We start from the raw sequence: 13,673 nt of genomic DNA, 5'->3' as shown, positions 1-13,673 counted from the left end.
AGGAGTAGATGGTGGGGAAGTTCCAGAGCGGGACGCAGGACTCCGACAGCAGGACGAAGCGCTGGTTGGAGAAGTCGAGGAGGGCGTTGGCGAGGAGCCGCCGCTCTGCCTCTATCATGTTCACATGCCCCCATGCTACGGCCTGATCACACGAATTGATCACATCATCGTAAATATACACGATTAATTGATCGGTTAATTATACGTATCCTAACAGTACAATTAGGTGCTTTGAGTCATTAATCTCGCGAAAACAGATGAAGATGAAAAAACAGGGGGGAAATAGCTTTGTTAATTTGTAGTATCGTCAAATACGTCATCTCTGATCTCATGTACATCGAGCTAGCAACCAATTGGGATCTGCTACTGGAATAAAATAAGCATATGCATTTATAATTTAAAGGGTAAATTACACGAAAGCTCCATGAAATTTTAGAGTTTTGCAGTAAACCCTAATAATTTTCAAAATTGCACAGTAAGTTTTATTAAAAAAAACCCTAAAAGTTACCACTGTTACATCTGGCATGACAGCCAGATGTGACTCCCTTGACTTAAAAATACCAAAATATCCCTTAAATTATTAAAACCCTCCTAATGACATTTTTTTTTCAACGACCCTAAAAATAGAAATCTCTTCCCTTTGTTATTCATTCTCTTCTCGCGTTCAGATTGGGGTTCCAAACCCTAATTGTGTCTTTATTTTTTATTTTTTGAAACTCTCCCTCAAAATTATTTTTTTATGTGGGCTATATATTGGTTCAAATTTATGGGGGTTATCCACAAAATGCAGAAACTTCTGCAATCGCAAAAGTTATTGGGGGTTTACTGCCAAAGGCTGAAAGTTCCCTTCATTTCATTTTCGCTTTTTTCTTTCAACTACAATCTGTCTTTGTTTTAAGCATCAGGGAGGCTCTGTCATGGACCAACCATGGCCCTTTGACGTGTTTTTCGTGAGCACAGGCCACTCAACATCTGATCCCTGGCAACTCGAAGACCACGGGAGGCCCCGTCAAGGATCCGCTTCCCCGGTCAAAGCCACGGGAGTCATACAACAATCCCCTCAGTTCTCCCTGATCAATTCTTGTTATCAAATTAATAATTCATATGGAAAATTTTCTTAAGTGAAGTACATAGAGATTAATTTAAAGTTGGTAATTACTTGGATACAAAGAAATTGGTAAAAATAAATTAAAAAAATGTAATTTATTAAGCTAAGTGCAACAAGAATCAAGGAAAGAGGCTATAATTAAGGGACTTATATCACATCAGCTCCCTTTACTCACCCATACTCCATGTATGATTCACTAGCAAAGAAAGCAACTCAATTATAAATATTCTAAATTTAAAAGCTGACTATATGTTTATTCAAAAAGGAAAAGCATAGTAAAAGGAAAAAACAGAGGGGGCAAAAAATCAACCTAGAAGAGCTTGTACGGTATCCCAACACGATCATTAAATTAAGATATGAAATGATAATGGATATTCATTGTCTTAAACAACTTTGGGTCCAACTCATAATCTTTTATAGATAAGGTAGACAAATAAGAAAATCAAATCATAGGTAGGAGTTTAATTTTCATTTTGTAAAGCTAAAAATTAAAATTGTCTAAATTGATAATCAGATTCTCATAACTACTCAACATTTATAAATTAGGCCTTATTTCTTGACTCCTAGAACTATTTTATCACTTAAACTTTTCTCCTAGCTTCTCTGTTTGACTCTTGATAATAGAAGGAATTTAGGTTAAAGAGCCATTATCGCTGTAAGAACTTTATTATTTAGATCAATCCTACATGAAAAAGCTACAGAATACAGATGCTTCAAAAAAGTTTCAATGCCTTAAATAATGTACACTCATCCTCTTTAATCAAGTATATTCTGTATATAGGAATATAACTGAAGCAAAATTGCCCAAGAAAAGAATTTATGAGAAAGATGAATTAAGAATTAAAGCAATGTTGTAGTAGGGCCCTTAGTTCCTTCAATTGGAAACTCAAAGAAATTTATAGCCTTGAAACTATATTGGCAGAGACAAATCATTAAAGTTGAGCCAAATTTGCATTAATGTTTGGTTGAGGTGGTTGCAAAGCAACTGCGACACACGCCCAATTTGAACTAAATAGTAACTCAAAAGTTCTCCAAAAAGAAAATTGAACTTGATATAGATACTTTGAGTAAGTTAACATAGGTGTATAGAGCTTAGAATGAGAGAGGTTAGAGGAAGTGAACTACAAAAAGAAAATTGAACTTGATAACTTGATATATGAAAATATCATTTGATTAGAAGAGTTCTATGTTAACTATATATATCTAATTTTGAGATCTTCTTAATAATTAAATGATGTGTTATGAGAAAAATAATCAAATGGTGACTCTAATACCCATTCAATCTCTTCATGTATATGGAAGAGATAATCCCCCTTTTTCAATGGGTCAGTTTATAATTTCAGTGTTGAATAATTAACAGACAAATTAATTAATTATCAATTGGATAAATTATCACTACAAGCCAGCTAGAGTTCCCTTCACTAAGGGCCTGTTTGGATTCGTAGGGGGTGAAGGGAAGTTAAGGGAAACTGAGTGAAGGGTAGGGAAGGAAAAGGAAGGGAAGGAAAGGGAATTCCCTTCCCCTTGGTTACACCCCAATTTGGGGGGTAACAATTTTTATACTATTAGGGGGTGAACCAAGGTGAATGGAGGTGAATTAACTTCACCTCCTAAGTATTCCCAAACAAGATGAATGGGGGTGAATGGTTCCCCTAACTTCCCTTCACCCTCATTCCCCTCAATCCAAACAAGCCCTAAAGGAGCCAGCCACTACTATTCGCATATGGCTAAATTGTAGGCCAGTAACTCTCCTTTACTTTGACCTGTCAAAGATTACCTAATACTATTTATATTAAACTTTGAATGAATTGAACAAGATCAGGACAAGCAGCATGAATGCCCATGGTTGTTATACAAAAAAAGACTTTTGGGGAGGAAGAAAAATCCTTCATATTCGCTGTCAATGCCAAAGAACCTATATTTTCAATTTTGGCTCCTGATATTGACCAGAAAAATTCTTGCACATCCTTAATAGTAATTAAGAATTTAAAGCTACATTTATTAAATATACCCGACCTAATAAATTCCATTTGCTCCTACCCAAACCGTTTAATCCTACACCAATCCATAGATCATACTAAAATCATCTTAAAATCAAAATGAAAAAGCTGAAGGAAGTAACTATCAAACTCACCTTGCTCGGGATCCTCCTTCCAAAGAAAACAGACTCCGTTGGTACATTTCCTTTATACTCCGGGCTCAAATGTAAGTATATACTATACAACCCTTCATGTCCCCGGAAAAACTTTTCCCACAACGGAGCAAAGGGGAGCTCCCCTCGCGCTAAGAACATGAAGGCAACCTTCGGTATCCTTCGATAAGGATGCACGGGGATTTTAGGGACCATGGAAGCCCTCCATAATAGCTCCTCGTCGCTCATCTCATGCATTACATCCTTAGGCTCTAGAAAATCTTTTAGGCGTGTGCGCGGTGGCGGGGGGAGTACTACCGGTGCAGGGGGAGGGAGAGAGGGAACGGGAAGAGGAGGAGGAGGAGGAGGAGAAATGGAAGGCGGAGGAGGAGGAGATGAAGGTGGATGAGGAGAGAGAGCAATAGGAGGAGAGAGATCGAGAGGAGGTGGGGGAGAGTTTTGGATGGATTGGAGAGGGAAGATGAAGGGAACTGTTTTGAGGTAGAAGCTAAACATGGTACCAAGGGCAAGGCCAATGCCAAAGAGAAGGAAGCATGATAGGAGTTGGAGGGGATGGGAGTTTTGGGGAAAGAGGTGCATAATTTGCAATTGTTGTTGTTGTTGTTGTTGTTGTGAGACTTGAGAAGCTTTCATGTTGTGGAAAGAGATTGTCCCTTTTATTTGTTTGTGTTTCTTGATTCAAGAGGAGGAGGAGGAGGAGAAAGGGGATGAAGGAGGAGGAGGAAGGAGAACGGACGTGAGGAGACTTTTAGGGAGAAGACGTATGAGAATTTCCCTTTTGTATTTCCCCCTTTTTTCTTCTTGTTGCTTGGAAAATAATTTATTATGGGAAGCTTCTAATTAACACATGTAACCTTATGTTCTTAGAAATTACATATTTCATTTATCACTTTGCCATTGTCCCTTTTGAGAGCCATTTATGAGAATCAAACTGATCATTAAATGTCAAAATATTCATCCCTCTCTGGTTTCTCAATTTATAAAAGTTGATGTACATATTAATTACCTACAAAATCCATAAAGTTAAAATATAATTTAAAAGCTTTATCATAGGGCCTCTTTGGTGACCGGATTCGGATCCACGTTCAAATTTGATCCATTTTAGTGCATTTTAAAAAAAAATAAAGGTTTTTGCTTTTCAAACCAAGGTTTTACCCTGATTTATTTAGAAACCCATCCACTTTCATAATCATCTTTAAATTCAAAATATCCCTCATGACTTATTTTTAAACCCACTTCTTTGTATACAACTTTTTGTTATACTGTATTTCTAAAATATCTTTCAATTCCCAAAAACACCCATGTCAGTTCTCTCTCCCAACAAGTCCCCTCTTCTAAATAATAGTTCCCCAAATCCCAAACTGGAGTTCCCAGCACCCCATATTGTTGAAGGCTGAGATTGTTTACTACTGAGTAACAGTAACCATCTACCTGTTACAATAGCTATCAACCACATACCCACCCACGGTTATTGTAGCAACAATGCACATCTACCACAAAATTACCTATATATAGCTCCTCTAATCTTAAGTTGTGATCATCCCAGAAACAACAATAACTCCACATATAAAAGAATGAGAGAGAAAAAAAAGAAAAAGTTTCTTCTTATAAAGAGATATTGTTGTTGATGCTCAATATCAACAGCCAATTAATCCAGAAGAGGGTGGTTGCGGGGTGATGAAGGATGACGGAGGGCCCCGCTCCCTTCTTCGACTTTATGTCTGGTTCTTGAACTAGGATATCCGAATCAACTGCAAAGACTAGAAGAACAAAACCATAAGAGGACGGGGACTAGTTCCCCCGTGGCACCTCCGACGGTCAAGTCAGCTGATGAACTTAAGCTCGAGCGGAGTTTAGAACTGTATGTTCTTACGCTATGTGCATTAGAGATGATCATCTCTCGGTTTAGATCAAGAGGAAGATTTAAATTGCTCCGAGAGCTTTTTGTTAGGTTAGATTATGTTACCTCTTTCTGATGGTGAACAGCCTTCATATATAGAGTGGATGACCATGACAGACTGGTTATTTCGGTCATAAAGAATGACGGTGACAAAGTGTGAGCTGGAAGGTGAGTCATCACTCGCTCTAAGGTGTTGGCTGGCGACTGGAGGGGAAGTTATTTCAGCATGGGAGATGGTGTCTTCGCGATATCCGGGAAGTGACTTGTGAGTGTGGCAGAAGTCGCGTGGGCATTTTGAGTCGTCCCTCACTTACAGATGTCGACTGGCGACTGGAGGGGGAGTTATTTCAGCATGAGAGATGATGTCTTCATATTTTCTGGAAAGTGATTTGAGCTGACAAGTCATAGAGACCCATCAGGTCAAAGTTTGGATGAGGCTTGTCCGAGGTGGACTGAGATGTTGACATATGCTGTGGGGGAGAGGCTTGAGACTGGGGCCAATTTCTGAACTTAGTCGACAACAGAGAATATCCTTCCAGTCGTTTCTGAGAAATGCCCAGTGAGTGATCGAGTGCCCTAAGTTGGGTCGTCTTCGATGATAGGGTCGACCGACACCGCCTTTTGCGTCGACCCAGGAGTGTTGGCCTGTTCGACTGGTTGGAATATCGTCTTGCCCTAGCTAAGAACCGTTTTTTGAGTCGATATAAAGATGTCGACTCGTCTGGGAGGTCAGGATCTCTCGTGTCGACTCATATCACCTTTCACGTCGACACCAGAGTGTCGGCTTGTTGAGTCGGCGGAGCCGAGGATTCTATGATTGTGCCTTGGGTTTATTCTTGATAAGGTACCAATAGCTTGAAATTCGATTGAGGAGTTGAATGCCTAGAACTCTTGAGAGTTGACTAGGGTTCTTATTGCATTATTTTGTAAATACTGTAACTTAGGCGAGTGAACACCATAACAATTTTAACTCTAAATTTTTTTCTTATAGTGGATTATTTTATCCTTACCCGTGGATTTTAACCCAAATTCATTTAGGAAGTTTTTTACGTAAATCTTTGTGTTCAATTTTATTATTTTTGCACTACTATTCACTACAACCTGCTCTAGTAGGTCCCTGGTTTGTCCTAACAAGTGGTATCAGAGCATGTCTTAGTGTGCGTGTATCTGTTTATCGTATGCTCTGTAGCTGTCACTAAAGGTGGATCCTCCACATTAAAAAATAAGTTAGATTATCATTTACCCTTTGAAGGCACTGGGCACTATTCACGAGTACGACATCGTTCACAAGTACGGTTACTATTCATGAATATGATTACTGTTTATAAATATGGTTACTGTTCACATGAAATAGTAGAAGTTATTATTCATGATAGAAGTAATGGCGGTAAAGTTTGAGATTGATAAATTCAATGTGAGTAATTTCTCACTATGGAAGTTAAAGATAAGTGCTATCTTGAGAAAAGATAATTGTCAAGCGGCCATCGATGCAAGGCCGGACGACATCACAAATGATAATAAGTAGAACGAGATGGATGAAAATGCTATTGCAAATCTCTATTTGGCATTAGTAGACTGGGTCCTGTCAAGCATAGAATGAAGAAGATAACAAAGGAGATCTAGGATACTCTAACAAAGCTATATGAGGTCAAATCCCTACACAACAAAATCTTCTTAAAAAGAAGACTTTACACTCTAAGGATGGCGGAATCTACATCAATGACCGACCACATCAACACCCTGAATACACTATTCTCCCAACTCATAACGTTGGGGCATACAATCAGTGTGAATGAATGTGCAGAGCTTCTACTTCAAAGTCTACCTAATTCGTATGATCAGCTCATCTTCAATCTAATAAACAACGTCCTTATGAACTATCTAGTCTTCGACGTTATTCCAGCAGGCGTTCTGGAGGAAGAAAATCGGCGCAAGAACAAGGAAGATAAGCATGCGAGTTCGCAACAAGCGGAGGCCTTATCAGTGATGAGAGGAAGATCAACGAAACGTGGCTCCAGTGGAAGTCATGCCTATAGTAGATCAAAATCAAGAAGTAAGAAGAATATCAAATGCTATAATTGTGGAAAAAGTGGGCATGTGAAATCAGAGTGCTGGCACAATAAAATAAGTGGTGATAAAAAGTCTTCAGAGCCATCAACATCTCAATGATGTGTTGTCAGCACATCAGACGATGGCGAAACTTTAAACAGTGGAGCAACCACTGTTGATGAAGGCAGAAAAAGATTTACTGATTTCTGACGTCTAGATTCAGCAGCTTCCTGGCACAAGCTAGTAAAGAGGTAATGTGATTGAGAATGATACTGGAGGAACTCAGGCATGAACAAAAAAAGATTTCTCTGTTTTGTGACAGCCAGAGTGCTTTAAATTTGGTAAGAAATCCATCATTTCATTCAAAGATAAAACACATTCGAGTTCAGTATCACTTCTGTTATGGTGTTTGTAGGCTGTCTAAAAATCACAATAGATAGCTTATTCAAACAAGCTCCGACAACGGATGTCACAATCAGACGACTTCCCAATCACTGCATCCGCAACTCCACAATTGCCACAAACGCGACCTCACTTCTGAGATGATTGATCTTGATGGCTGTGACAACAGCATGGCTAATATCATAGCAACTATTAGAGATGCTGATGAGCAGTGGGACGATTTCAGAAATAAAAAGTTGGACTCAGTTGGTGAGTTGCTTGATAGAGAGCTATGGGCGAATATTCATCTTTAAGACACTATGGATGTTGATTCCCGTCTAGCTCCTACAACGAAAGCTACAATCAAATAGCTTTCGGGTCGGTGAACGAAAGTTGCGAATGGAGGGCTTTTCACATAGATCGAGAAGAGTTACAATTCAACGACACTTCCGACGACGGATGAAAACTCTATTCAGCAGTCTTCACAATCTACAGTGAAAGTTACAATCTGACGACTTTCACACTCCACAACAGCTAAAAGCCAGGATTACTGAACAACGGTCCTTGCAATGCACCACAGAAGAAGCTACAAGTCAAATAGCTCATTCTGAGACGCGGATGTCATTCCCGCGTCACCACTTTAGAAATGAAGGCGACCTCCGCGTCGTCAATGCACAAGCCAAACGCGAGCGACCCTCGCGTTCAATGGTGTTCAACCAACAGCGACCCTCGCGTCGACAATGCACAAGCCAAACGCGAGCGACCCTCGCGTTCAATGGTGTTCAACCAACGACGACCCTCGCGTCGTCAATGCACAAGCCAAACGCGAGCGACCCTCGCGTTCAATGGTGTTCAGCTAACACCCAACTTCGCGTCTCAATTCAAAGAACACGAAGTTGAGTTCTAAACGCCAGAATGGGCGTTTGACTTATTCAAACATAAGTCGAACGGTTCCAAAACCGTTTATCCCACGTTATGAGGGGATTTTCACCCACGTAGGAGCAGATATAGGGGTCAGTTACAACCTCTTATCCCCCTATAAAAGCTCAACGAACCCAACAGAGCAACGGGTTGGATTTTTGGCATCTGAACCACACAGGTTGGATTCAAGAGATCTAAACCATACAGGTTGGAGATTTTCAGTTCTCAAACAAACTCGACAGAGTTAAAGGATCGGATTTTTGATAATCAGATCAGAGGTTGGATTCTTTATCATAAAAACCACTCGGGTTTGGAGATTCGGCAACGACATCAACGAAATCCTTGGAGATAGGATTTTTGAATCAACCTCAGAAGATCAAATCTGAGAGGATCCTTCAATAACAGAAAAACAGCTTGATCCTTAACCGAATTTTCGGTTCCAACAACTCTATTCACAGAGTTCAAACTCATTCAGAGTTCTTAAACTCATTCAGAGTTATTCATAAAACTTTCCACGAAAGTTCATCGTTCCCACGAGATAAAGACGGTCGGATCGTCAACGGAGAGCAAGTTCGACGCAATCAATCGAAGGAAGCACTCCATCGCTGCCAAGAAGAACCCAGTTTTAAACAAAGGGGAAAACCAAATTCGTTTTCCTCTCTTTTGTAATCAAGTTGTAACCGAGATCAAAGGAATCAAAAATCCATACAGTGTGTGTGTGTGTGTGTGTGTGTGTGTGTACTAACTCGTATTTTCTTATATACTCCTAACCCCCTCCCCCTGGGGGCGGTGGAGATGATCTCGCTAGCGCTTTGACGCTTGTTGTTTCTCCTCTATTCATGCAGCAAATCAGGCGCATGGAGAGTAATAGGTTGATGGAGTTTCGGATTAGCTCCTATCATTATTTATTTTTAGTAGTTATAGTTAGGACCAAAGCCAAAATCCCCTCTCGATTCGTTCCATGAACGAGAGGTCCACAAATTGAACGATCAAACCTTTAAACAGTTAGGATCGTCTCACTGTCCATTTGGCCAAACCTTTAATCAGTTAGGACCAAAACCAAAATCCCCTTTCGATTCCTTCCATGAACGAAAGGTCCACAAATTGAATGATCAAACATTTAAACAGTTAGGATGCGACCCTCATAGGCGCGTTCCAATTGAACATGACTCTCAGGAGTCTGTTTCACAAATTAAACGTGACCCTCAGGTGCGCGTTCAAACGAAGCATGACTCTCAGGAGTCTGTTTCACCAACTAAACGCGACCCTCAGGTGCGCGTTCAAACGAAGCATGACTCTCAGGAGTCTGTTTCACCAACCAAACGCGACCCTCAGGGGCGCGTTCAACCAAAACTTGACCCTCAGAGGTCAGGTTCATCATTTAAACGCAGGCCTCGGCCTAGTGTTTTCAAACGCGACCCTCGCGTTATTTCTCAGGAACGCGATCTTCAAGAGGTCCGTCAGGTTCAGAAAAGTCAGCGTGGCTTTAAAATTCACGTTCGACAAGAACCAATCTCACCTACCCAAGGGCAGGGGGTTCCAACTCCACCTCCAAGTCCGGGGAAAGTTTCCTCCCAAGTTCCTGATCTGCGGGAACTGTTGTCGAGAGGAAAATCAGCAGCACAAACAGCTCACCCATGTCAATGTGAGAGGCTTATCTCAGCAGTCTTGTCAGAATGCCCTTGTTGTGCAACAACACCTCGGCAGTCTGTATTCGACAGGTTGACGAATGTCGTTAGACCTGCCAAACGACAACGCCGCAACAGAAAGAAGACAGTTGAAGCGGAATACCCTCAGGTCACTATCAACATGATCGGCCGAGGGAAGGCCTCGCATACTGATTCCGACGAGTCACAAGAGAGTCATCCGCCAACTGTCCGAGAAATTTGTGACCAGTTCGAAGGAGTATATCAGAATACTCGGACTCGAACAGGAGCTATTCGCCCGGTTGACTATCAAAAGTTAGCCAAAGGCATTACAACAAGTGAAGAACATTCAGCAATAGCTGAATCTCAATCGTCAAGCTCTGTTGGAGCACGCGAGGTCTCCGCTTACATGTCAGGGAATCACGAAGACATCGCCAAAAGAGTGGACGAACATCATGTCATGCTCCAGGCGCAACAGGAGACACTTCTCCAATTGAAGGATATGTTGGCTCAGCTTCTTGCTGAAAAAGGGCACAAACCTGAGTCTTCCCGGAGAACAACTTCAAAGGGAAAACAAAAAGTGCACGAATATTTAGATCGTGAGACTCACAATCTGGGATCCTCTTCCGAGGGTGAGAGGGAGATCGAGAAAGAACTGCACCCTCAATCTACTAAGGTGGATGAGCTGGAGGCTCGCCTTAACGCAATCGCCAACAGAAGCGAGCTCCGCGAAGAAGGGGTAGTGCGACCTTACCCTGCTGAGTGGGATACAGCTCCCTACCCACCGAAGTTTAAGGCCCCTACCTTACAACCGTTCGATGGTACAGGATCGCCAAATCAGCACATTTACTACTTCAAGTCCCAAACTGGGGATGTAGTAGCAAACGACGCCATCCTGACCAGGCTGTTCATCGGTACCCTTAAGGGTGTCGCCTTCGAATGGTTCATGAAATTGCCTGCCGGATCTATCCAGAAATGGGTAGACCTAGAAAGGCTATTCTTGGCCAGATTCTTTGAGGACGACACGGAGGTCTCGGTCCCAACTCTTCTTGCCACTAAGCAAAGGAAAGGAGAGTCCATCAAAACCTATGTGGAGAGATTCCGCAGCATGGCATTGCGATGCCCCTCAGGTATGACCCAATCAACTCTGGTTGAAACTTGCAGGCACAACCTGCAGACCCAGCTCCTTGCTCAAATGGGGGTGGCAGAATGTCGCTCCTGGAGACAACTAGTCTCACAAGGAGAACAAGCTGAAGAAATAGTGGCGCGGGTCAAAGCCGAAGAAGTGCCACAACCCAAGCCGCAGCAGCAAAATCAGCAACGCAACCAGAACAACGCCCAACGGTCTAAGGGGAAGGAGACCTTGGCGGCCGACTACACGCGAGTTCCACCGCCGAACAAGCAGGGCAAAGCGCCAAATCAGCAAAGAGCGCCCAAGCAGTATTCGTTCAAAGAGGAGCACGTGGATACATTATTCCAATTGCTTCGAAAGAACAACAAGCTGCAATTGCCTGAGGTCAGGAAGCCGGATGAAGCAGGGAAAGTGGATGACCCCAGCTATTGTCGTTATCACAGATTCCTTGGACATCCTACCAAAAAGTGCTATGTCTTCAAAGACATCTTACAGAATCTGGTGAACGCTAATGTGCTCACACTGAAGCCAGAGCAGAAGACCGTATCTACTAATATGATAGCGGTCCAATTTGGTGATTTTCCCCCGGTAGTAACGACGGACGGCGTCGTCCCCATTCGCAAGGGAGAAATACGTCTGAAGAATGCTGACTTGCATAGTCAGAAGGACAGGGGGTTGGTGCCCCTCACTACCCCAAAAGGGGAAATCATGTGGGTCCATCCTGATCTGCTGGGAGATCAACAATGGACGAACACCCCGTCCAAAAAGAAGGGAGGCAAGGCTAAGTCTTCCAACATGATTAGCCCCTCCATTACTGAAGATGATGACCACCTCAAGCCTCTTACTGATTCAGAAGAGGAGAGGATTGTTCTAGCGGCATACCCAGAAGGCAATCCTGGCACTCGGTCAGGAAAAGCTTACCTGAGAGATTATGGCCAGAACGCTCCAGAGGTCGTGGAACAGCCCCAAGACGCTGGGGGTTCTGTTCCGAAAAAGCCAGTAGACAAAGGAAAACAGAAGGAGCTCCGATTCCACAGAAATCTCCACCAGGAAACTGGAGAGTCGAGCGCTCCCTTCCAATTCAACGTCATGGCGCAGCTGGCCAACATACCGGCCAGGATTACTTTATATGAGCTCCTAAGGTTATCCAAAACTACCAAGGAAGCTCTGATTGAAGCCCTGAAGAATACAGAGAGCTTCATCACCCAAGTCACCCCGGCTCCCGAAGCCTCTGATGATCAAACGTGTCTACAATGTCTGCAAGCGGCGAGGAGTCTACCCTGCATATCGTTCACGCAAGAAGACATGCAGGTCAAACATGAACATGACCGACCACTGTACTACACAGGATATATCGGATCCTCCGAAATCAGTCGTGTTCAAGTTGACCCGGGCTCAGCGCTTAGTATCATGCCCTACAGGGTCATGCAGGTCCTAGGGATTCCCATGCACCGGCTGCACACCACCCAGACTACTATCTTCGGGTTCAATGCAAACAGTACCCGACCCCTGGGAAAGATCAAACTCAGATGCCAGATCGGAGATCTCAAGTCTGAGGTAGCATGCTACATCATAGATGCGGACACGTCCTACAACCTTTTGCTAGGACGACCATGGATACATGCAAACCGCATTGTCCCATCTACTTTGCATCAGGTTATGAAATACGCCAATGACAAGGGCGAAGTCAGAACCTTGATCGCAGAGAAATACCCCTTCCGAGGAGTAGAAAACTTCCACACCGACTCCGTCTTCTATTTGGAATCCCAAGAGAAAGAAGATGTGGACAGCGGTAATGAAGCTGACATCGAGCCAGACCCCGATGAAGATTGTCCTTGGGAGTTAAACTTTGATGTAATGGGTCAGGGTGAGAGTAATAATGATGTACCGAGTGGGGGCGAGTGGTGCATTAATGAAGATTTCATTTTAGCGTACTTGTCTGATGTCTCTCTTAACAATAAACAAATAGAGAACGATTCTAGTGCAGGTACCAACCCATGGCACGTACTGTGCACCGAGGCGTCACTCACCTTACCAATCCAGTCATCTTTCGCTTCGGATGAAGAAGTGGAGGACGCACAGAGACGTACAGAAGGCTTTCTTCAAAGTCCCATCCAAAAGGAGAGGGCAGAAGCCGATCTATTTTGGTAAAGTCAAACCCGAACAACTCAAACGAGGAAGTTCGGAGGAAGACGACGGAGTTCCCCAATTCCATTACCATGAACCCAATTCTAAGTACTTAATGAAACGAATGGGATATGATTTTAATGAGAAACAGGGCCTGAACTTCGGGAAGGGAAGACGAACACCGATCTGGATGTCTCTCACTCCTGAAGGAAAACCTCCGGATTATTATCAAAAAACCGGAAGGGGCGTGGGTTACG

General features: G+C 42.7%; 1 protein-coding gene across 1 annotated transcript in view; it reads right to left on the bottom strand.

The window, feature by feature from the left end:
- LOC109844352 overlaps positions 1–3,990 on the bottom strand; it is a 4,480-nt gene extending 490 nt beyond the window's left edge. The window contains exons 1-2 of the mRNA XM_020413349.1: positions 3,243–3,990; positions 1–142 (exon numbers count right to left, since the gene is read on the bottom strand). The exon at positions 1–142 is cut by the window's left edge and continues 490 nt beyond it. Of these exons, the coding sequence (XP_020268938.1) occupies positions 1–142; positions 3,243–3,893 (793 nt within the window). The 5' untranslated portion in view covers positions 3,894–3,990. The remainder of the gene's footprint in view (positions 143–3,242) is intronic.

Source organism: Asparagus officinalis, chromosome 1, assembly GCF_001876935.1.
Source record: "Asparagus officinalis chromosome 1, Aspof.V1, whole genome shotgun sequence".
Classification (NCBI taxonomy): Eukaryota; Viridiplantae; Streptophyta; class Magnoliopsida; order Asparagales; family Asparagaceae; genus Asparagus; species Asparagus officinalis.
The sequence above is the reverse complement of the archived record's forward strand: the minus strand, read 5'-3'. Positions and strand labels throughout refer to the sequence as shown.